Source organism: Polypterus senegalus, chromosome 8, assembly GCF_016835505.1.
Source record: "Polypterus senegalus isolate Bchr_013 chromosome 8, ASM1683550v1, whole genome shotgun sequence".
Classification (NCBI taxonomy): domain Eukaryota; kingdom Metazoa; phylum Chordata; class Cladistia; order Polypteriformes; family Polypteridae; genus Polypterus; species Polypterus senegalus.
The window spans coordinates 71,349,946-71,375,002 of NC_053161.1; the positions used below are offsets into that span (position 1 = coordinate 71,349,946).

The 25,057-nt window shown below is 37.3% G+C and overlaps 2 protein-coding genes across 5 annotated transcripts in view; one reads left to right on the plus strand and one right to left on the minus strand.

Annotated features, from left to right (window-relative positions):
* The window catches only part of fgd6 (FYVE, RhoGEF and PH domain containing 6), a 151,120-nt gene extending 133,207 nt beyond the window's left edge, over positions 1–17,913 (minus strand). The window contains exon 1 of the mRNA XM_039761247.1: positions 17,609–17,913. Coding sequence (XP_039617181.1) covers positions 17,609–17,618 — 10 coding nt within the window. The 5' untranslated portion in view covers positions 17,619–17,913. The remainder of the gene's footprint in view (positions 1–17,608) is intronic.
* An 80-nt stretch (positions 17,914–17,993) lies between these two features.
* Positions 17,994–25,057, plus strand: part of vezt (vezatin, adherens junctions transmembrane protein) — an 89,161-nt gene continuing 82,097 nt past the window's right edge. For 2 of the 4 annotated variants that reach the window (XM_039761249.1, XM_039761250.1), the window contains exon 1: positions 17,996–18,137. In XM_039761249.1, the coding sequence (XP_039617183.1) occupies positions 18,102–18,137 (36 nt within the window). In that variant the 5' untranslated portion in view covers positions 17,996–18,101. Of the gene's footprint in view, positions 18,138–25,057 lie in introns of all 4 variants that reach the window. The other 2 variants (XM_039761252.1, XM_039761251.1) reach the window with 2 other exon arrangements.

Below are 25,057 nucleotides of genomic sequence, written 5' to 3' on the forward strand. Positions count from 1 at the left end.
AGTTTTTCAGCAAACGATCAAAAATTATAAGCATCCTTGAAAATTGTTCATATTCAATATCTGATTTTGTTTTTGTATGTTTTTAACAAGACACACTTGCACACTTCTACTAATACTAAACAATTATTATATCCAAACCCATTAAGTCTAGTTTTGTGTTGCAATCCGACAGGACTATAAACTCCATAACAAGTCTAAACAAAATTATTAAAAACTAGAACTAAAATATATACATATAAAAAACATATTTGAGAAATAAAAACTTAAAATAAATGGAATTTCCAAGATCAGAAATATAATGTAGCAATAAAAAAATAATGTAAAAATTGCAAAAATAAACCTTGGAGCAGAGATCTCATAAAACAGTCATTCAAGAATTGTAAAGCTAGAGCTTATTTTTACTGCAAAATAATAGAAGCCTTTTAGTTTTTAATGATCAGTTGACTTAGTTAGGCGTGTGCTTAAATAAAATGTTCATTATTCTTGTCTGTATGTACAGTTGAATGAAAATTGGAAAGCGACAACCATGTATCATTCACCCAATGTTTATGTGGCCCATGCCTCTGAAATTAATTTTCCACACTTTCAATTTTTACATTCACCATAACTGACAAATATGTCACAAATACTCAACATGTATGGATGTCTACTCTAATAAATGAGCATAAATGAGAAAAATAATCAGAGATTTAAATTTGTCCAAATCTAACTCAACATCTTAAAAATATTACTTCATTTTTGACACAAGGACTGCCAACAATAAAGAAGTATTATTTCAGTCAAAAGCCTGGAAATTACCAACAAACTACACCAAACTGAATACAGTTGCTACATATGGACAATAAAACAACCAAAGCACTACCAAAATGAGATGCAGAGAACAAAAAGTGAAAAAAATGGATGTGGACAGCACACGATTTTCTCCATAATTACAACAAGAGGACTATATATGGTGCAAACATACCATATCATATGCAAGATGCAATTAAAGGAAATTTGAAGTTTGGCCAAAAAATCTGTTTTTAATATTTTGATTAATTATATAAAATACCTGCACTAATAATTTTTGTCCTAATTTAAACAATTATTGGATTAATTCACCAGTAACTATGTAAATTGTGTATTAATTCTAGAGCTGCATTAATTGCCATTGATGATAATGTGTGATGAAAAAAGATGCTAATGTCTTTTGTTAATGATTAATTACTTTGTTATGGATCATGCACAGCAATTCATTGTCCAAGAGTAAGCTTAATCACATTTTGAAATATGGCAGAGAATGAAGATGTACCTACAGTGGAGAGTCAAAGGAATTTTAAAGTGTAGAGTTATTTCTGACCTAGTAAGAAATCTGATCCTGCAATTATCTATAAAAATAAGCTCACTTAGTATGTAAAACAATAATAATGCAGGAGCACCTGAAAAGAACACACATCATAGTAATTGCTGTTTACCTTTCACTTGGGCATAATTCAGCTGTACTATCACCAACACTTTCTTCTGTTTATTAACAGCATCACACTCAATACCACTTTTTCCTGTTTCCTCTGGCAGGTCTAAATCCTCATCTGGCTGTGCAGAATCCAAATCATTAACAATATGCACAGCTTCTTCTGCAAATTAATTTTTTTCTGACAACAGTGATAACCAGTATTTGAGAGAAGGTTCTTGCGGTTGGATGCATGCTTATACGTACGCTTGGGTGACTAAGTGTTACCATGCAAGACAAGATGTTTGCAAAAAGATGTTGGATACAGTAGGTATAGATATCACACTTTGTGGAAAAGCAGGTGAGGGCTTTAACATTGTACAGTGATGAATAAACAAAAAATATAAAGGTAAAAGAATGTTGACTGTATGTGTCTTTTGTCATATCTTTCAAGGTAAAAGGATGTTGATTGTACAAGTCTTTTGTCACATCTTCCCCAACCATGAACAGTTCCATCCCATACTATGTTCCAGTGTGAGTTACTAAGTTAGGTATTTGATACCATGCTGTGAAGAACTGTGTGATATTCGGTTCATTTCATGACCCTTGCTGCTGTCTAGCATTTAAAATTAAACAAAAACTCTAGAAAACCTCTGTTGAGGCTTAACAATGGTTTCAAAAACAGCATCTACCCTTTTGTTAACAAATGCTTTGAAACTGTAAATGCAGACCTCATAGGCAGCAGCAAGACCTGTTGCTATGCATTTTCCTTTACAAATGTGATTTTAGTGGATACCTGTACTATTGTTATGAAAGAAAGCATTGTGCAAACAATAACCCCTTTTCTTTGTTGAATAACATGCTTGCATTTCATTTTTAAACATGTTGCCCTGTGGGGTTGAATGGTCTCTTGGCCTTGAAACCCCTGCAGATTTTGTTTTTTTTTTCTCCAGCCCATCTGGAGTTTTTTTTTTTTCCTGTCCATCTGACCTTACTTTATTCTTTGTTACTTGCAGCTACACCATCTGTATAAAAATGTAAATATTGTTGTTGTCCTTTTTTTTTTTAATTCCCAATTCATAAAAAAAATATTGACCATCTAATCAATTAGCAAAATAGTCTGCTGCAGCCCTGATTCCTTTAATCATGATTTGTTATACAGTAATCCCTCGCTATATCGTGCCTCGACTTTCGCGGCTTCACTCCATCATGGATTTTAAATGTAAGCATATCTAAATATATATCGCGGATTTTTCGCTGGTTCGCGGATTTATGCGGACAATGGGTCTTTTAATTTATGGTACATGCTTCCTCAGTTTGTTAGTCCAGTTGATTTCATACAAGGGATGCTATTGGCGGATGGCTGAGAAGCTAAGCAGTCAGAGCACGTATTACATATTAAATAAAACTCCTCAATGATGTACGATATGCTTCCCGCACGCTGCTTCGCACACTTAAAAGCTCTAACAGCCCGTATTGATTTTGTATTGTTTGCTTTTCTCGGTCTCTCTCACTCTCTCTGAGAAAAACAGGCAGATACTTATCCATCATGCAATACCATCAGGGAGGCATATAATTGGCCCCATTATCTGCTCCTGACGGAGGGGGTGTGAGCAAAGGAGCTTTTGCACAGAGGCTGTTTGCTTAGAAGATATGGACGCGCCTGTAAAAACTGCTGAAAGACTACCTTCACATTGATCCCTTCATTGCGCCGCTTTATTGTGGTGCTTGCATACTTAAAAGCGCAACAGCCCTATTGATTTTTGATTGTTTACTTTACTCTCTCTCTCTGACATTCTCCGCTCCTGACGCGCACTTCTTTTAATTGTGAGAAAGAACTGTCATCTCTGTATTGTCATGGAGCACAGTTTAAACTTTTGACTAAAGGGTGTTATTTCATATCTAGAGGGCTCTAATAATGTTAAAAAAACATATTTAGAAGGTCGTAAACAGGTTTTCAATGCTCTAACTGCGAAAATATTAGATTTATAAATAAAGAATCCTACTTCTAGGAAATTCATTTATAGCGGTTGATTCGCACCAGACAGATAAACGAGGGTTTACTGTATAACTGTGTGGAGAATATTTATAAACAGTGTGGGAGAGTTTCTAAGAGCTTAAAATATATAAAAATAACCATGCAAACATATGGTTTCTACTTCGCGGATTTTCACCTATCGCAGGGGGGGGTCTGGAACGCAACCCCTGCGATCGAGGAGGGATTACTGTACTGGATGTTATATAATGTTTTAAAAAATTTTCCACATACACGGACACCCATTTTCTCTAAAATAATAAAAATATGCAGTAGAGATAACAAAATGTGTTTTTTGATGTACACCCTAAGATTTTTGTTGATGAATACAAAAACTCATCCACAAAAAAATATGGAGAAAGCTTTAAAAGAAGAAAAATCTGTCATGGCCAGCGATACACTACACAAATCCTAAAAGGAGAGCTTGTCAAACTTAGCAACTGCAGTTTCTGGATCTCATCGCCTAGAGCAGGAGTGGCCAACCCGCGGCTCTTTCGTTCATATTGAAGTTTGTGTTTGTGTTTTTTTTAATGTTCGTGTTCGCTTCGCTTGAGTTCAATATGGTATTTTCTTCAAATGCACATGGGCGTGAGATGAAAATACCGCAAAGTTTCCTAGTAGGGGCAAGATCATTTAAGTAAACAATTTGTGTCAAGTTCGCTCTCAAAAAGGCAGGGAAAAAAATGCACAGCTAAACAAAAATATGAAGATGAATACAGGAAGTTTTTAACAGAGTGGGAGAGTTTATATTTTTTTGTTGAACGTAATTGCAAGCCATTCTGCCTTATGTATCAGGCGTCATTAGCGCATTTCAAAGCTTCAAATCTTCATTGCCACTTCAGCTCACTCCATGCTAACATCGACCAGGAATTTTCGAAAGGGACTGAACTTCACAACCACGAGTTGGTCACTTTAAAAACTCAGGCAGAAAAGCAGATACAGTTTTTCCGAAAATTTATGAAGCGCTCAGACACCGTAACGTTTGCATCGTATCAACTGGCTTGGAACATTGCACGGGCTAAAAAGCCATACAATGAAAGGGAGTTTGTTATAAAATGCGTCAGTGACGCTGTTGAAATCTTGTCTCCTGAAAACGACAAACTAAAACGCATGGTATCAGACGTCCAACTGTCCCACCACACTATTGAACACAGAATATCGGACATTAACACGGCTATTGAATCACAGTTGCACTCTGACCTTCAAGCATGTGAGTATTTTAGTGTTGCATTGGATGAGAGTTGTGACATACAAGACAAGCCTCAGTTGGCAATATTTGCACGGTCCGTGTCAAACAATTATGTGATCAAAGAACTCCTCCTTGATATTGTGCCATTAAAAGACAGAACCCGTGGCACAGATGTGAAAGAAACAATGATGGGTGTATTTGCAAAAGCAAATCTGCCAATACCGAAATTAACTACAATAGCCACGGATGGAGCGCCAGCCATGATCGGATCTGTGAACGGGCTTGAGTGGCTGTGCAAAACTGACTGACATTTCCCGAGTTTTGGAATTTCCACTGCATCATCCACAGGGAACAACTCATGTCTAAAGCATTGAATTTAGACAAAGTCATGAAGCCAGTGATGGAAATCGTGAACTACATCCGCACACATGCGCTTAACCACAAGAATTTCATTGCTGAGATGGACCAAGGGCTTCCAGGTGACCTGCCGCTGCACTGCACTGTGAGGTGGCTGTCAAAAGGCCAAGTACTCTCTCGTTTCTTTGAGCTTTTGGATGCCGTGAAACTGTTCATGGAAGAGGAGGACAAGGACTATCCCGAGCTCTCTGACCTCAAGTGGATTATGGATCTGGCCTTTTTGGTCGACATGCTGTGTCACTTGGACAGACTGAACCTGACCCTGCAGGGTAAGTTAAAAATGCTGCCTGACCTGGTGCAAAGTGTGTTTGCGTTTGTCAACAAACTGAATCTGTTCAAGGCACATATTCAAAAGGGAGATTTAATGCATTTTCCTACTCTTCTAAAACCCAGCAGGCAAGTCACCAGCGCCGCCCTGAATAAGCAAAGAGCCAGATACTGTATGCAACACTGGTTGAAAACCTGCACGAAAGCTTTGTGACCAGGTTCCGTGATCTACAACTGAAAAGTCCACAGATTACGTTCCTCGTTGACCCATTTAATGAGGAGACTGACTGTTGGAAAGCCCCGCTAGTCACAGATGAGGCTGCAGCTGAGTTGGAAATGATCGATCTTTGTGAGGAGGACCAACTGAAACCTGCTTTAAGGGAAGGGACCATTGAGTTCTGGAAAAGTGTGCCAATGGAAAAATACCCCAATGTCAAACGGGCTGCACTTAAGATACCATCAATGTTTGGGTCAACATACGTCTGCGATCTGTTCTGACCAACACCCATGTGAAAGAATTGCTTCGAGTGGCAACAACGGAATACAAGCCAGATTTGAAGAGGATTGTTCAAGGCAAGGAATGCCAGAAGTCCCACTAAGCAACATGCATAGTAAAAGGAAAACGCTATTGTAAATTATTATATTTTTTTTTGTGGACTTGGTTGAACTGAGAGTTTGTGTGTGTGAGACAGTGCACACAATGTTCATTGTTGAAAATGACTGGCCTGTGGTTTTAGTACTGTAGGAGTCAATTTCTGTCATTACCATGTTGGTGTGTGACATTTACAATAAATCTGGCTGAGCAGAGGTGTGTGTGTGTGAGGAAGGGATGGGTGATGTTCATGTGTGCCCATGTATATGATGTGGCTCTTTGCGGTAACACAGTAAAAAATGTGGCTCTTGGTCTCTAACTGGTTGGCCACCCCTGGCCTAGAGTATTAAGATCACATGAATTGGACTCTGAGTATGACAGATTACATGACTGCCTTCTCAATACAGTTTCATATTTGCAAAGTACTGTAAGTCACATTCTGACAGCCAAATGACGTACTGTCCAACAGCACTGATGCCTGTTTGAATGTTAACAGCAGTCAGACTCTTCTTTCTTTGGCCATTCAACAACCATCAAACACCAAACCACCACACAACAACCAAATCGGATTGACAAGCCTCTCTGCAGTTTTTGCAGTCCAAAGTACCCTTGTGACTGCATCATATACAGCATACTTCTAGATGACTACTCATCGGTTGTAAGCTTCCTTTTAGAAACACAAGAGACCACCCCTACAACTCAGGACAAAATTGAACCAGTTTGATTTTGTCAGACCCATATGTAGTGTGGTACAATGGAGTGACTGGGGATGTCAAACTATACAACTGGTAGTCATAGCTGGTTGTGAGAAGATGCCACACACACCTATGTTTACATAAAATAAGCAAATAATTGAAAAATTACTGGAATAGTTGTGTAGTAGGATCGGGTCTAAAGATGTCTACAAGTTTCCCATAATTGTCTACTGTTGTCCAAATGCAAATTACCGAAGGAAGAATGCCTTTTGCAAGACAGACAGATAGATCTTTGTTTGAGCCCAGGGGCGAATCTGGATTTTTACAGAAGTTTTTTTTTTTTTTTTTAAATAAAAAAATTATAAATAGGCAGGTAAGTAAGTAAATAAACAAACACACACACACACACACACACACACACACACATTGGTCTAAACACACATTGGAATTTCTTTAAAGCAAGAATATTCAAAAGAAAGTAACTTGGAAAACACAGAATAAATCTTATGTCCAGTATTAGTGCTACTAAATGGAGAAGTAACAAACTGCAAATAATTAAAAACCAACAATTAAAAGACATGCACAGAAAAAATTCCAGGTAAATAAAAAATATGATATTTCAATAAATCTTAAAATGAGATTATTAAACCACTGAAGGCAACCTGTAGACTTAGGCTGGGTTTATATATTTGCGTGCGTACTTCATGTACATCTGGAAAATTCCACCAGGTGGCAGTGCAAGATATCACCAAGGTGAGAAAACGTTTGGCTTTGCTGTGTTGTGAATTGCATGAAACATCCATTAAATTCCGAGGACACCTTGTCACAATATCTCTGAAAAGGACTGATGTTTAATGATTATATCCATCAATCCAGGGATGCACTCATTCCAGCTAGCATCAGGTTCAAGACAGAAACAATTCCTGCACGGGGCAACAGCTCATCATAAAGTGAACACAAGCACATGCATACACTAGCATCATTTTAGCATCACGAAATCCGCAAACCTTCATGTCTTTGGAAGGAAACCAGAGCACACTGTGGAAACCCACTAGGAAAACATGCAAAGTCCAAGCAAGGAACACAAGGTAAGGGACGTGACTCCCTACAGCAAAAGCAGCCGCGCTACTGCTCTGCCACCATGTGTAATTATTAACAATATTCATTATTTAACATATGTCAATGACTCAGTTGTAAAATGTAACAAACATACTTTAATGCATTTCATCAGGAAAAAGTGATATCAAGTATAAATCTAAGGATTCTAAATATGCAGAAAGCTGGAATATTATAAACTTCATGTGTGCTGTATGGCAATTGCTGCCTTCAGTTCAGGAGGAAGCCCCAGAAGCACGTAACGATTAACAACTGGGTTGGTTTTAAGGCGACATTTATGACGGTCTACTTTAATGAAAAGGTAAACTACAAGGTTAAAGTGTACATTTCAAGATTAAAGCCGAAATTTCTACTTCATTCACAAAATAGACCTTTTCACCAAAGCGGCATCCTGTCACATGTAGATAGTAAACAGAGAATCTGATGTCACATTCAGACTTTACACACTACGCCGCCGACATTTTGCTGGTACTGCAACTCTCACATGCGTTGCATTCATTTTTGAGGTTGTACTCAGAGGACGCATCAAATGAACGCTGGTAACACATGGTAGCCATGATGCGTGCTCATACATGTTCTAACCATGAAGTATAAAACAGCCCTTACAGGTTTAGGAACATGTAAAGTGATATACCAGACTTAACCCTGAGCTGGAACCTTCACTTAACAGTAAGGTGAATTATCAAATAACATGAACTCTGCAGCCTACAAGAGCTACATACACTCTACTGGAGAAAATAAAGGTGAATGGGTGAAACTGGCGTAATGATAAAAAAATAAAAACAAACACTAGAGCAACATGAAAAAAATTATATATAACAACACAAACATAAAATTCACTTAAAAAAAATCTATTTTCTATTTAGTTTAAAAGGTGAAATTTGGCAGGATTACTGGTTACAATACAAACTATATAAATGTAAAAATTATTATATATGTACTGTACAGTTAGTGAATTCCAAGATAATTCCAGATTTTTCCATTTAAACCAACTATTTAAAGCTGTTTTTCTAACAGTTTTTTAAAGTCTGGTTTGTTAGTGAATCAGCCAGTTAAGTTTGCAATATATGCTACTAGCCAACCCACGGCGTACCATACGCCGCATAATCAGGCCGGTTTTTTAATGATTTTTAAGCACAGGGAGAAAATTAACATTTGAAAAATCGGTAATGTAATAAATCGGCAAGAAAAGCAACATTGTAACAATGCAGGGAACGAACCAACACACAATCGTCTGAAGTGACTGAAAACTGGCGCACCGTCCTCGCGCCTTCTCCTACCAGACGGAGGGATGGGGGTGCACGGCGCGGAGTGTGGAACGGGAGGAAAGGAGAATGACGTCCATTCAGCTCCGTCCGTCATGCTAGTCTGCTGATTTCTCGTTCAGTATGCACTGCCCGCACATGTGCCCACCTCCAACTCGTCAAGTCGCCGTCTTTACATAGTCCAGATGTACCTGTGAGTGACGTAGACTTTTCATTGCTCTGTGCGGATCTGGCTGCTTTTCTATATATAATCTACCAAGACACCCGACCACGGTATTAGCAAGGTGGGAGGGGTGTGTGCACAAAGGGAAAAAGAAACTTCTGGAAAGACACGGTTGTATAAAACGGGTTGGTGTGAGAATACAACAGTAAGCGAATGAAAAGATGGAACTCTGGAGAGAGCAAACTACAACACAATAGTGAACCCGCGGCATAGCAAAAGCCGCATAACTATTTAATGATGGTTGAACACTTCTGGAAAGATACAGTTGTCTAAAAAGGGAGGGTTTGAGGATACAACAGAATGAGAATGAAAAGATGGAACTTTTCATTGCTCTGTGCGGTTTTGGCTGCCTTTCTATATATAATCCACCAAGACACCAGATCACAGTAGTAGCGAGGTGGGAGGAGGGTGTGAACAAAGTGCAGGAGCATCTAAAAAGACGCATGTTTGTTTCTGAAGCGAATTGCTGTATGTAGCGTGTAAAACAGTTTGCTATGGTGCACGCCGGCGTGCGTCGTAACCGAAACCTTTTTTTTTTAAAGACTGCCTACTTCATTGTGTTTTAACCTCAGTTGTAAAGGAATGTTTTAAGGACCCCATGGGATACCCCTCGGTTTTGGCTGCTTTTCTATAATCCACCAAGATACCCGACCACGGTAGGAGGGGGGTGTGCACAAAGGGTAGGGACGTAATGAGTGGGAGTGTAAGAGTCACATTTAGTGGGAATTCCACGGCTTGCAGCCCGAATGGGGTTCAACGGCTTACCCATGCCTGTCTGCGCTGGGTAGACACACGGTCAATGTCATGCATAATTATTTATTGAATGCTAAACACTTCTGGAAAGACACGGATGTCTAAAACGGGTTGGTGTGAGAATACAACAGTAAGTGAATGAAAAGATGGAACTCTGGAGAGAGCAAAATATAACACAATAGTGAACCCGTGGCATAACAAACGCTGCGTGGCTCAGAAGTGCATGTGGACTCTTACCGCAGACGAAAGGGACTAACTGGGTGGTCGGTGAGTTTTTGCGTCCGGGCAAATGGGCAAGGCAGGCAGTGTGAATGCCTAGAGAGCGTGGGTAGACGCCGGCCGGTGAAAAAGGAGTGTTGGTGGGCAGGAAAACGTGTTCCGTGTTCCTGCAGGAGCATCTAAGACGCATGTTTGTCGCGGATGTGAATAGCTGTATGTAGTGTGTAAAACAGTTTGCTATGGTGCACGCGGTCATGCATCATAACCGAAAAGTTGGTTTTTAAAGACTGCTTACTTCATTGTGCTTCAACCTCAGTTGTAAAGGATTGTTTTAAGGATCCCATGGGATACCCCTCGCAAACCGTTTCACACGCTGCATATGGAGATTCACCTCCGCGAGAAACATGCCTCTATGAACAGTCAATGCACATGACATTAACCTGACCTGCACTGAATGTGGCTCTACAACAGACGAATATAAATGATGCCATTTTTTCTGTGTCGTTGCGTCCGAGTTGGTGGGCGTGGCCCTGCGAGTTGTCGTCGTATCCAATGGTCTTGGAGTTGGTGGGCATGGCTCTTTCCTGCGTGCGCCATAGGTGTCTCATTTGTCGGCAGCTTAGTGAATCCACGCCTCTTCCGGCGTGCTTTCCATGGTTGTCTTGCCTTAGTGAATTATATAAATAGATTGTAAGATTTAAATTTGAATATACTACCAGCCAAAAAGTTTTAGAACACCTCAGGTTTTCTTCAAATTCAATCACTTATAACACAATCAACGACCTAAAATGGTAAGCAGTAAATTGCTAGAGGTTTACATTTAAAGTTTAGGTTAGCAAAAACTGAAAAAGGAAATTTCAGAATATTACAAATGGGCCTTTTTCAGGGAACATCTAATAGGTTACAACCTACAGTTGTTCTGCAGCAGTTAAAGTAAGTTAAGCCTTGCAAGTTGAAGCAAACAGTTTCTACAGGTGTCCCATCTTCTGTTGATTAGTTAAAAACCCTCTGTCTTAAGGCGTAGGAACAGACTGTGTTACTATACCCTCTGAAGTACTGTTTGGCAGGGCTGTGGAGTCGGAGTCGAGGAGTCGGAGACAATTTTGGGTACCTGGAGTCGGAGTCTGCAAAAAGTTAACCGACTCCGACTCCTACTAAATTTAAATGGGAATTAAAAAAGTAAGTTGAAATGTCCCAATTCACAAACAGTCATAATGAACTACTTCTCTGCTGTAAGAATAAAGCCCAATGCATGCAGTGCATAATGTTACCAGAAAACGAACATGTCAAGTAACCATGAAGCATGCTTTTCATTGACTGTATGCGTCACTATATGGGATGTAATGCACAGGTAAGGTGTGGCACCGCTTTCCATTGTGTCGTGTTCCACTGTTACAGGGAACTGTGAATCTAGCCTAAAGCCCACTGATTTTAGATTGCATTTAAAGGGAACCCGAGGTCAGAGGAATATGGAGGCTGCCATATTTATTTCCTTTCCTTTAACTATAACTGTATTCCAAGTTTAATATAGGTTTTCCAGATATTGTTTTTAGTTCACATAGTTAAGCTTTTTTTTTTGTTTTAAAAGTTAAAACTACCAAAGAATGTGGTTTGTATTTTTGAACCAATACATTTCCTATTCCTGATTTTTATGCCTGCTATTACTATCCAGACACTTGTTTAAAAAAATAAATAAATAAACAAAACCTTGTTTTCATTGTGTTTGTCTTTAATCTGGCATTATAGTAGAGTGTTGGCTTCCTAGCCAGTAGTTCTGTGGTGAAATGACATGTATGTTGCCTTCCTTTCCTTCAATGGATGTAGAAAATACATTAGCATAGTATATACATACAGAGGAGTCGGAGTCGGAGTCGGGGAGTCGGAAGATTTAGAAACCGAGGAGTCGGAGCATTTATCTACCGACTCCACAACCCTGCTATTTGGACAATATTATACTGTAGAAAGTTGTATATTCTAATAATAATGGCGATAAAACAGCAATTAAATGAAATGAGACAGAACATTATTATCTTTAGAAGTGTAGAAACTTAAAAAAAAAAAAATCAAAGTGTCAGTGAGTATGGTGTCCTACACAATCAGGCAGGGTGTTTATATGCCATCAAGTTGATGAAAGGATGGTTCCACAGTTTGCGAAACTAACTGTCAAACTTGAGAGGAAGTGTTATGGCCTGGGTTTCTTTTTCAGGAGGCAGAGTTGGTGACTTGCACAGAGGGACTGGAATTCTGAATCAAAGGGGTTACCATTGCTTGGCTGTTATGTCAGCAAAAGGTGGCTACTTTGATGAATCAAAAAATTTGAATAAAATTTTGATTCCCTGACATTTTTTTATTTGCAATTGTTTATCTGTTCTATACCTTGATTTTATGAAACATTAAGGCATTGAACTGCATGTATTTCAATAAAAACTTATAAAAATTTGGTTTTCTGAAACTTTGACCAATAGTGTAATTAGCTGGTTAAATTACCACTGAAGAGTATTATTTAAAAGATTAGTCAAGAAACTCATGATGGTTTAGTTTCCAAATCTGTCCCTGTTTTGTTATCTCATTTGTTCCAATTTTAAAGTTCCCTGTGTGAAATCAAAATTGTCAGTTTTACATGAGTCCTTTATTTTAGAACTTTGGTTAAACTGCCTTTGTTTTGAGGTTTTCAAGGTTTTTTGTGCGATAAACCCAGAATTTGAATATTACTTTGGCTGTCATTACCTATACTCAATAAATTTGTAACTGTGAGACAGCATTACATTCTTCAACGTGCCATTTAAATATATGATTAATGCTTTTACTTATGGTTTATACTAATAAACTGTAGTTTCCTTTCAAAAGCCAAACAAATGATACAATTCTGTGTTTGCAGATTTGTATTTAGCAATGAAGTATGCTATTTTGCTTATCTTACTACTTGCATGTTACAAGCGCCTGTTAACACAATACATATCACTTTAATAAGGAGATGTGCCTTGTCCTTCGAAGCATTGAAACACTAAATAAATTTTATTTTGGTATTAATACTGCTCATGTCATTGCCAGTTTAGACAAGTCAAATAGCCACTTCGTTTGAATCTTTCCTCAATGTTTACTTGCTTCAAATGTTGTTAGTGCTTCTAGTCCTTCCAAATCCCCCCAGTGCTATATGCACAACTGTGGGTACATATAAACTGTATCCCAGTGTGACCCTGAACTGTGTATACTGGTTAACAAATGGACAGAAGCTTGGTCTGATGGACATTTGTAGACGTACTCATTACAATCAAGAGAATGAACACAAAGCCTCCATTCATACAGTATATCGGGACTGTGCAGGACACTATTAAAATAGACTAATCTTATTTTTTAATTTCCACTTACAAATGGTTGACACTTGATAGGCAACTTTATTTTGCTCTCAAAGAAGGCACAAATCTGTTTCTGAATTAATTCCAAAAAGGGATAAAAGTGTCACTAACTCCATCCTATGTATGGTTTTTTAAAAAAGCAAAACACACTAGTATGATTCCTGCACTCACGTGCTGAAATCCTTCTGCATGAACAGAAAGCACTTCTGTGTTTTTTCTTTTCCACGTTAGTTAATGCAGTATGTACCATCAACACTGCGAGCCATTTACATATGCAGTTTTTACTTAGTTTTTATCATGTATTATTGTGCCTTCTGGAGTAATTTATCTACTTGCAGTCATGCATGAGTGCAGCACCAACCTACTCAGTACTACCAATACTGTAAAGAGGTCAGTACCATTAAGTTTTCAAATCTTTAGTAATAAGTTAGCACTGAATTATCAGTTTTTGTGACATACCCACTTTTGATACATCTGAATAGCGGACAGCACCATAAGAAGCTCATTATCTTACAGAATTTCCCAGGTAAAGCCGGGTAACAAGCATTCAAACATAAATGGTGAAAATGTTATTTAAAATCTGGACACATTTACATAATTCACTTTTTTTTTTTTAACCTTGTACTACTTTTGAATCACCCATGTTGCAATACAACACTACATTCTGCCCAAACGATAAACATATTGGGCCTTCTCAAGATATTATGTACAGTTGAAGTTTGGAAATGATATTTTACTCTGCCTCCCAAGTTCCATTGTAAAAGATTCTACTCACAAACAATGCAATTATTTTGATATCATTACCTAAGCAAAACTGTATATCAAGAAGGGTATTATTAATACTCACCAACTTTTATACATGTGACAAAAACTATAAACAAGTCACCATAATACCATCTGCACAAACATATCCTGATTTACATACTTTTTGTATTATACTATAAGGGTCAAAATTCCTATGCAGCTGTGAGACAGGATTGGACTAAAAATATGAAGCACAGAAGGCAAGCTATGCATAAGCAACTTCCATTTCAGATGTATCCTCTTGAAAGTATTTTAAGAAGCCAGATTGTTTTTTTAGCCAAGGAAATGGGACTAAAACTTTGGATGCAATCCAGTATAAAGACAACATCCCTTTTGTATGCCGCTTCTGATAAAGCTTGCATTTTTTCAATGTTGCCAAGAGGTTTAGAACTTCACACTAATATCATTTATAGAAGTACACATCCAAATACTTGTCCTATTTAAAGTTAATAGTACTCTGTTCTACTGATTCTATATTAAAGCAATTTTCTCAACTACTATTTGCCATTTTTGTGTTTTTGAGTATGTGTGAAAGACACTAGAGAACCAAAGCAGCTTCTAACAAATTTTATAAAAAGAAATAGTAATGTACTCATTCATTCACTTAAACAGCTTAGTCAATTAGTGGGAAACCAGCCTATCACAAAGAACACACACACTCACACTTATTCACAGCAGGCTAATTCAGAGTACAGTAATCAATCAACCTAACATGATTATATGTAAAAAAAACAAATTAAAGGTTTTCTCTGTTGAACTTTCAAAGAAATTTTTGGGGATGGGAAGTCTGGCTGGGCGGCACGGTGGCGCAATTGTAGCGCTGCTGCCTCGCAGTTAGGAGACCCGGGTTCGCTTCCTGGGTCCTCCCTGCGTGGAGTTTGCATGTTCTCCCCGCGTCCACGCTCCGGTTTCCTCCCACAATCCAAAGACATGCAGGTTAGGTGGATTGGCGATTCTAAATTGGCCCTAGTGTGTGCTTGGTGTGTGGGTGTATTTGTGTGTGTCCTGCAGTGGGTTGGCACCCTGCCCTGGATTGGTTCCTGCCTTGTGCCCTGTGTTGGCTGGGATTGGCTCCAGCAGACCCCCGTAACCCAGTTTCGGATTCAGCGGGTTAGAAAATGAATGGATGGATGGAGTCTGGCTTTGCTTACTACAAGTATTACAGACTAAGATTTCAAATAAGACACCAGGAATAACATTACTTAATTAAAGTTTAGAATATACATTATATAAGGTCATGTAAAAGTCACTTCCTAATGTTGAAAGTGATGCCACTGGTCAGAAAGGTAAGTAAATTCCCATATTTTGAATAACCCCTTCAATAAAAGATCAAATGAAAAAGTGACATTGCCAACATCCTGCTATAAGAAGCACCAACATTTCACAACTTGCACAAAATGCTCCCGTTACAGAATTTTAGATATATAAAATGTTTATTTATGTTGCTTATACTGTTAAAAAAAATGTGGGTCATGGATGATAGTGCACCAGCTAATGTTCATTTTCTGCGGCTCTCCTGTGTCTGTTTAAAGAGCTCCTTTGGTCCCATAATCCAAAGTCAGCTCTTAGATAGCACCACTTTTCCATTACACTGGAATCCTGACATTTACATTTACTTATTTGACCAATGCCTTTATCCAAGGAAACTTACAACATTTATGATACAATTGGTTACATTTGTTTTGGTTATCCAATTGGCGCACATGCAGGTCAAGTGACACAGTATCAGAAATGAGATTTCAACCCAGACCCTTAGGACTTGGAAGTACAAAACCCTAACCAGTACCTAACACTATAGACTTAAAAAAAAAAAAAAGAATCAATTATTTCTTTTCAATTCTACGAATGCCTGTTGTTTTTAAATAAACATCAGTCTGAAGTAGCACTACACAGTGAATGTCATTAAAGAAAACTTTACAAGACATAGTGGAATATACCATACAAAGCAACCTGATCATCCATATAATTCCATTAAAAATGTGTCTGCAAGTCTCCAGGCACTGCACTTGATTACAAAGCATTAACAAAATGTTTACAGCTGTAGTATTTGTGCAGTTGAATCAGTTATAATGTGAATGTCAAGTAATGATTTGAATGTTACAATACTTGGAGATGTAAAGTCCAAGAAACAATTGCACAAAAAAAGCATTTACGTCTACAGATATGGATGGAGAAGTATAAAGGCGGGCATCAGTATTTGGGAGATAACATGAAAATTACGTTTAAGTACAGGAGAAGAAATGTGAAAATACTGTAAATAATTATGCGAAAAAGCAACACTTTCAAAAGCAGAAGATATCCAAAAGACAATGCAGAACCACCACAATATTATATAAGAAGCTACCCTGTACGAGAGTTTTTGTACTTGGATTTAGAAGCAAGTTAAAGTAATAAGCCAGCAAATCTACCGTTTCAACACGCCCGCATCATCCTGACACAATATTATTCATTTTGACCTACTATGATAACCAAACAATCCTTTTAAATATGTTTTATTTTGAAGTCAAAAGACAACAAATGAAATCTACAAGAGAGTTTCCTCACTCTCGCAATCTTGGCTTTGTTCTTTTCAAAACAGGGCACAAAAGACAGGGCTTTCAGAGTTATCTTATGCTCTGGTAAATTTCTATTGCTTGAACTACAAATGCCCCCCTTTTTAAAAAACGGTTTACGTTTTTTGGAACATCATTAAGAAACAAGATGAACTCTGTTTAATAGCAGTGTCAGAAGTTGGCACTCAGTCATGTTTTAAAATGTCTAAAGGTTCGACGCGTTCAGAAACAAAACAAATTACAAGTAACGTTAAGAATAAAGATTATTGTGCCGAAAACTACATTATGTTGTTTCACATAAGAAAATCACATATGCAAGCAGTGTTAACATAAACTAACGTTTTAGCGTGTTTAAAAAATAACTTCGTATTACGCATTGAACCAAGTTATTGTATTATTTAAAAAGTTACCATGAACACATTATATATTTAAAGGCTGATTAGCATAAATAAGTGATTACGTTCGGCAAAGTGGTGAGTCTCCTTGGTTTGTTTGTCAGCACAAGCCATGTTTAGTGGACTCGACGAAAACAAGCTCTTATCATCAACAGATATAACAATAACCTACATTCCGTTTGGATAATGTGTAACGATAACTCGAAAATGTAACACACATTTCCATTAATTATCAATCTTCTTTTATCTAAAATTAAATAATACACCAAAGGGCTGACATTTTGCTCAACGCACAACTAACCTGAACTCATGATTCCCGAAACTCTTGCTCCTTATACCATGACTTTTCCACGGTTTGCCTTTGAATGCAAGATAATTTTCCCACGTCGCTCTCTGGAACTCAAACGTGATTTAGCTTTCAGTCCCCATTGGCAAAATACCCAAATCCAAAACTGCTGCCCCTTCAAACAACGCTGCTTAAAGAAACCCGTTCATTTACTCCAGTCCGTTTGTTCTTCTCTGAAAAATTACTTGTAGCTCCGCTCCAAAAGCAATTGGAAACGTTAACATTGCCCCTTGTGTTACGTCACTGGAACAGCTTCAAAGAAACTACAGAGGCTGCGTGCTGCCCAGCGCGCATAATTTCTCCCTGCTACCTACGCTCGTGCTAGCGCTCTTCTGGGTAATGTAGTTTCTTGGAAGACGCTAGCGTGAAAATATGCTATGTGATTTTTCGTTTTCTTGGACTACAAACCCATAATGCTTAAAGGTTGGAATATCCATGGCGGAGAGCAATGACTGAGGAGTTTGATGAAGAGGTGATATTTGAGGTTTGTTTTCATTGCTAAAATATATCTTAAGTACCGCTTGTAGGGTGCACCTTTCCGATATTAGCAGAAAACAGCTGTCGTACTCATGTTGTTAAAGGTAGCGAATATATTGAGAGGTAGTCCATATCTTTATTTCGGTTATAGGAAGAAAGTGGGCATAATCAATAAATTATATTTTGTCATCGTGTATTTATCTTCTTGTTTTATCATATGACCGTACACATATGACCAGGCTTGAACTCACTCAACAATTCATTTACATTTACCTTATCCACATATGTAGCGCTTTTGATTTTAGGAACTCGGAGCGTTTACAAATATTGACAAAGACAGTATTGCAATATAAAAAGGACATGTTCATATCTCTTGTAATTTAGTTGCCTTTTTGTGGCATATCTTAAAGAAAACGTCATTCTTAATTTCGGGATTGCTCACAGTAAAACTAAATTTAGATACATAACCACCCATGCCAAAAATAATGTTACACAAATCCATCAACTCTGTTTAAATCGGCAGCAGGCTTATATGTTTAGTTCTTGCTAATAGTTATTTCTTTATTTGCGTTCATTTAATTGCATTTTTAAAACTACATTTGGGAGGCGTCTTATAATAGACTTCAGTTTGCATGATGAGATAAAGTAAGGCTCTCATTTCATTCAGTCATGGTGTTCAGAGTTTTTCTGTCCTGCTGCTAAGATAACTGTTGAAACTACTGAAGTTTGTGCTAACCATATTTTAACACGTGATTTCCGTTTTTAACTTCTTTAACCTTATACCTCATTTGTGCCTAGTTTTTAGAGTCAGAATATAGGTAAGTGCGCAACTTACTTTTATAAAATATTTGCACAAGATGCTGTCCTAGCCTTTAGTTCACGTCTTAAGTGTTAGCAGTTTAGGTTTGTTTTTTAATTATACAATGTATTACGCTTGTCCCTCTTGTCATATTCTCAATCGGCACTCGCAGATGCAGTTAAAATCGTCCCCCACAGCGCTGCTGCACGTTTAGTGTAAGGTATACAATCGCATGGCCAATCGAAAGGTACTTGAAACAATATTCAGAAAGGGATCAGCGCCAAATCCAAAGAATTAGCTCATTAAACATAACCTAGCATGTTGAATACAAACTATAAAGGCTCTGAATAGGTTTTGCAACAGTATTATAACTACACTAACTATAACCTACACCCGTGCCAAGCCTCTTAATCTTACCAATGTTCCAACTGTAAACCTATATAAATAATACATACTGATCTTCTATCGTGCATTACAAACTCCAAAAAAATTACATAAACCTGAAAGCTTCATGTCCCACTAGACCAAAGTTGAGAAATATTGCTTAAGAGCTCAATATCTAACTAATATTGTTTATCCATCCATCCATTATCCTAGCAAAATAGTAACATTTCTTATTCATACATGAAGTTCTGTATGTTTAGTAAAGCTTAAGCAACTGAAATTCCAGACTACATGGTGTTTCGAAAGCTTCATTTGAAATGTGGTTGTAGTGAAGAATGGCAAACAAAATCCATCAATTCAAAAGGGCTGAGTCAAAGTTTACTTAATTAATGCAGGAATATTGCTGTTGATACAACTTAAAATCCAGACTCTATGGTCTTTTAAAAGTTCCATTGACAACTGGGGTGGGGGCATTGGTTTGGTTGCAAACCAAAACCGCATTATCATGGCAAAAAATTCAACCATTAGTAATGAATCTGATGTGCTCTTTAGGTTTTTAGCCTACATTCCATTTTAGTGATACAGTGAAAATGATAGTGGGGGAGAGTGGTGTGGTGTGATGGGGGACAAACTGAATAATTTCACATCAGTCAAAAATGGTAATGTCTGATTTAACAAAAATTTTGTACGTACATTATTGTTTGTGCAGTTTAAAATAAAGGCCTTGTGGAGCTTCAAGAATTTAACTTGTGAAAGAAAACACATTTTACTCCAAAACAGTTGTGTCGATGTTTATTAAATTCAGCATGTATATTACAGTAGAGTTACCTCAACTTAACATATAGAGTTGAAGAAGTTTAATTATGAATAGGGGTTTATTAGGGGGAACAACACACAACACAATAGTTTTCCCAGCCTTATATGTTGTATCCAGTTATTTATCAAGTCTCCAGTTTATTAATGTCATATTAAATATATATTTAGGAAACACAATAAACTAGGAAATAAAAAAATAAGTAGCATTAATGATTCCAACCCATCAAGGAGTGACCAAAATTATAGAATCCAATTATACACAAAAAGAAAAAACTCTCAACTCACAAGAGCAGGGAAATTGACAATTATCAGGTGGATGGAATACTGGCATTTCAGCCAGCAATGAAAAAAGGGTCAACATTTAAAAAGAATAACTATTTGCTTTCGTACGTTATTGTTTTATATGCATATACCCAGGTAACAACTAGTGAATTATAAAAAAAAAAAAAAAAACTATAGTTAAATATCAATTTAGAGTTAGGACTGGTTGTGAGAGAGATTATACATGACAAAGAAAGAAATAAGGAGTAAGAATTCACAGAGCTTTTGTTTATGTACTGTAGCATCAGCAGCTTAAGGTAAGTGAGCCAAAGGCAAACATCATTGCAATAGAGAATGATAAAGAGTAGCAGGGCACTGAACCACATGGTTCACCTTCATAATCTGAAGTTTACATGCTCTTTTACTTACCTCTACAATTTTTCATTTTAGTTCAGACATTTTCACTATCAGTCCTTGAACTAAGTTAGTGTTTTTGTATTGCTTGATCATGTACATTATATTTCTTTTCATGGTAGCTCTCATATTAATCATTAATGATTTATGATCAGTCATTACGATAGTTGATTGAGATGGTTGTTCAGATTTCATTTTTCTGTTGGTACAGTATTTTTGACATAGCATAGAAGATTACATTATTACAGTATTTTTTTATATTCAGTTTAAGAGTTAAGAAATAAGCCAACTATAGTGTTATTGAAAAGTTTAAAGTGATAAGTACACTGGATTCTTAAAAGCAGAGTATAGACATACATAGCTTATGGTTGTAACGTAAATTAAAAATTTGCTTTTGTGCTTAGGGCATAATTATACAGGTGCTGGTCATAAAATTAGAATATCATGACAAAGTTGATTTATTTCAGTAATTCCATTCAAAAAGTGAAACTTGTATATTAAATTCATTCATTACACACAGACTGATGTATTTCAAATGTTTATTTCTTTTAATTTTGATGATTATAACTGACAACTAATGAAAGTCCCAAATTCAGTATCTCGGAAAATTAGAATATCAATTAAGACCAATGCAAAAAAAAGGATTTTTAGAAATGTTGGCTAACTGAAAGGTATGAACATGAAAAGTATGAGCATGCACAGCACTCAATATTTAGTTGGGGCTCCTTTGCCCTGGATTATTAGGTCAGGCGAGTTTGCTGGCCAATCAAGAACAGGGATACCATGGCCCTTAAACCAGGTACTGGTAGCGTTGGCACTGTGTGCAGGTGCCAGGTCCTGTTGGAAAATGAAATCTGCATCTCCATAAAGTTCGTCAGCAGCAGGAAGCATGAAGTGCTCTAAAAATTCCTGGTAGACGGCTGCGTTGACCTTGGACCTCAGAAAACACAATGGACCAACACCAGCAGATGACATGGCACCCCAAACCATCACTGACTGTGGAAACTTTACACTGGACCTCAAGCAACGTGGATTCTGTGCCTCTCCTCTCTTCCTCCAGACTCTGGGACCTTGATTTCCAAAGGAATTGCAAAATTTACTTCCATCAGAGAACATAACTTTGGACCACTTGGCAGCAGTCCAGTTGAGACGCTTCTGACACTGTCTCTTGTTCAAGAGTGGCTTGACACAAGAATTGCAACAGCTGAAACTCATGTCTTGCATACGTCTGTGCGTGGTGGTTCTTGAAGCACTGACTCCAGCTGCAGTCCACTCTTTGTGATTCTCCCCCAAAGTTTTGAATGGGTTTTGTTTCACAATCCTCTCCAGGGTGCGGTTATCCCTATTGCTTGTACACTTTTTTCTACCACATCTTGTCCTTCCCTTCGCCTCTCTATTAATGTGCTTGAACACAGAGCTCTGTGAACAGCCAGCCTCTTTAGCAATGACCTTTTGTGTCTTGCCCTCCTTGTGCAAGGTGTCAATGGTCTTCTTTTGGACAACTGTCAAGTCAGCAGTCTTCCCCATGATTGTGTAGCCTACAGAACTAGACTGAGAGACCATTTAAAGGGTTTTGCAGGTGTTTCGAGTTAATTAGCTGATTAGAGTGTGGAACCAGGTATCTTCAATATTGAACCTTTTCACAATATTCTAATTTTCCGAGATACTGAATTTGGGACTTTCATTAGTTGTCAGTTCTAATCATCAAAATTAAAAGAAATAAACATTTGAAATACATCAGTCTGTGTGTATTGAATGAATCTTAATATACAAGTTTCACTTTTTGAATGGAATTACTGAAATAAATCAACTTTGTCATGATATTCTAATTTTATGACCAGCACCTGTATATGCTGAGATTCTACAATGCAGAAAGCCTTAAGTTAAAAAAAGATTTATTTTGTTTTCTGTTATCTTTTTGTCTTCTTTTTACCTTACATTATATTGACTGTTCCTGATAAGCATTGTAGAACTCAACAAGCCATATATGCAATGAAACATTAGTTTGTTTTTTTTTTTATGCCACAAGAAAAAAAGAAAATTACATGTGTACACTTTAATTAAACTATTTCTTTTGCAAATTTCAACTTTAAAGCAGTTAACTCTGCAAATTTCCATTAAGTGCTCTAAATTTACCACAGGGATCTTTGGGGGTAGTAAATGACTATTGTGATTGTAAACCACAAGGTTGCTGGTTCGGTCCCTACCACTGACTCACTGTAATGGTCACTCAGCCTGTTTGTACTCTATTTCTGTAAATATATATGTATAAAGTATTGAAAACAAAATAGTACTATAATGTAGTGTACATGTAAAGCACTCAATTGTTTATTAATTATATTGTTTAAAGTAAATGTTTTAGTTCTTAGTTTGTGTTTTTTTAACATTTGTAATCAACAGAGCCAATTGTAAATTGTAACATTTGTTGAATGTTTGCTTTATATGGTAATGTGTTTGTTTGATTAACTTCTTTGGGTTTGTCTCTTAATGTTGAATCAGCGTATAGTAAACATAAGAACATTTATACTTTTCCAGTTAAAAGCTGTCAAAACTTGAAAGTGCCCATGAATCTTTTCCTATTACTGTCCATCATAACCAAAAGTTTCTCTGTAATAGTTTCACACATTTATTAACTGAAACATTTGAAAGTCCTCAGTATATCATATGTATTACCATTCTTATATATAATACCTTTCATTGTCAGGAATAGTACAATATCGCTTATAGTGTGATCAAAAAATATACACCAAAGAGTGGTTTGCATGTTTGTAAAGATTAAAGAAACACTTTAGTATTGTCAGCAGTAAGATTAAGGTGAATTATTCGACTTTATTTGAATATTACTGAAGTAGTTTTAAGAGAGCTGGTGTCATAGGGCCTCATGTATAATGCCCTGCATTGAATTCACATGGTATATGGACCAAACTGGAAATGTGAAACTGCACAAAAAAATCCAGATACATAAAACTTTGCATATGCCAAGTTCCACATGCTTCCCCTTTATTAATGCCAATGAACATAAACTTTAACGAACATGCACGTGCCTACATCCCCCATGACTCCTAGAATTTTGCATCTTTAAATATGCAAATCAATATAAATAGCCCCTTCCATTCAGTGCTTTGTTAATAGACGATGGCAAAAGCACATGGAAAAAAGAATTTCAGTGATTGAGAATTGGAGACTAGGAAAAATGTACTATTTCTTGGCTTAAGCAGTGGTATAAGGAGTAAAATGAAGTTGAACAAGTGATACAGGGTGGGGGAGACACTCAAAAGTTCAAGTTCAGAAAGTTGCACAGTGCCCGAAATAAAAAAGCAGTCGGATATCAAAGTTGATGTGAAAAGGCGACAGCTTTTTATTCTTTTTTAGACAGTATTACAAACGCTGACCCCTGTGCTAAGGACACAAATCCACGTGGTGATAGTGCTGCGATGTAAAGCACACCTTTGGGGGCTGGCTGCGCATACACGTCTGTCTTGGAAACCGCTGGGTGACCATCTGGCTACTGTATGTGCTGAGGAACACTGTTCTGGAGTCACAAAATGCAATAGTGGTGCTATAAGAGATGTGGCCAATGAATTAAGGAATATAAGGGCTTACTATGTGATATTGACCACAGATTAAACAAATTAGTTAAAAAAAAAATAAATGCTGCATCTGATTATCTGTTTTTACATTCTGCTAATTAGATTCAAACAAAGTTGTAACACTGTCCGATTTGGCTGTATCATTTGGAGGGTCAGGTTCATCATACCACATCTCTCAGGCAAACCACGATTGTGTGCCACATTATGCAGCCTGTTACATGCTTGCAAAATGCAACACACTTTCTATGGACTATAGACATAGACTCATTCATTCTCTGAAGGCTCCTTTATAGTGTAGCGTCGATGCTGAGCAAAGAGTCTCTGCTCTTTACATGGCTCTTTGAGGTGACTCACTGTATTTAAAAGGACAGTTTGCCTTTTGCCACACTAGTTTGGAAAAAAAGCATGGGTTAAAGTGCAGAGTTGCTGTTTTTATAGGCACAAATTTTTTTGGTGATTCAACCCTGGCTGATGTAACTTGTCCAGCACTATTGCAAAAGCAGTTGACCGCTCTGAATACATTTGGAAAACAAGACCTTGCTTCCAGTTGCACTTTGATGTTTCCCAGTTCAACCACAGTGTAAGAAAATCTTGTATATCTGGAAGACTAGCAGATAATACCTTCCTGTACAGCTCGCATGGCGTGACTCGGTGGTGATTGTG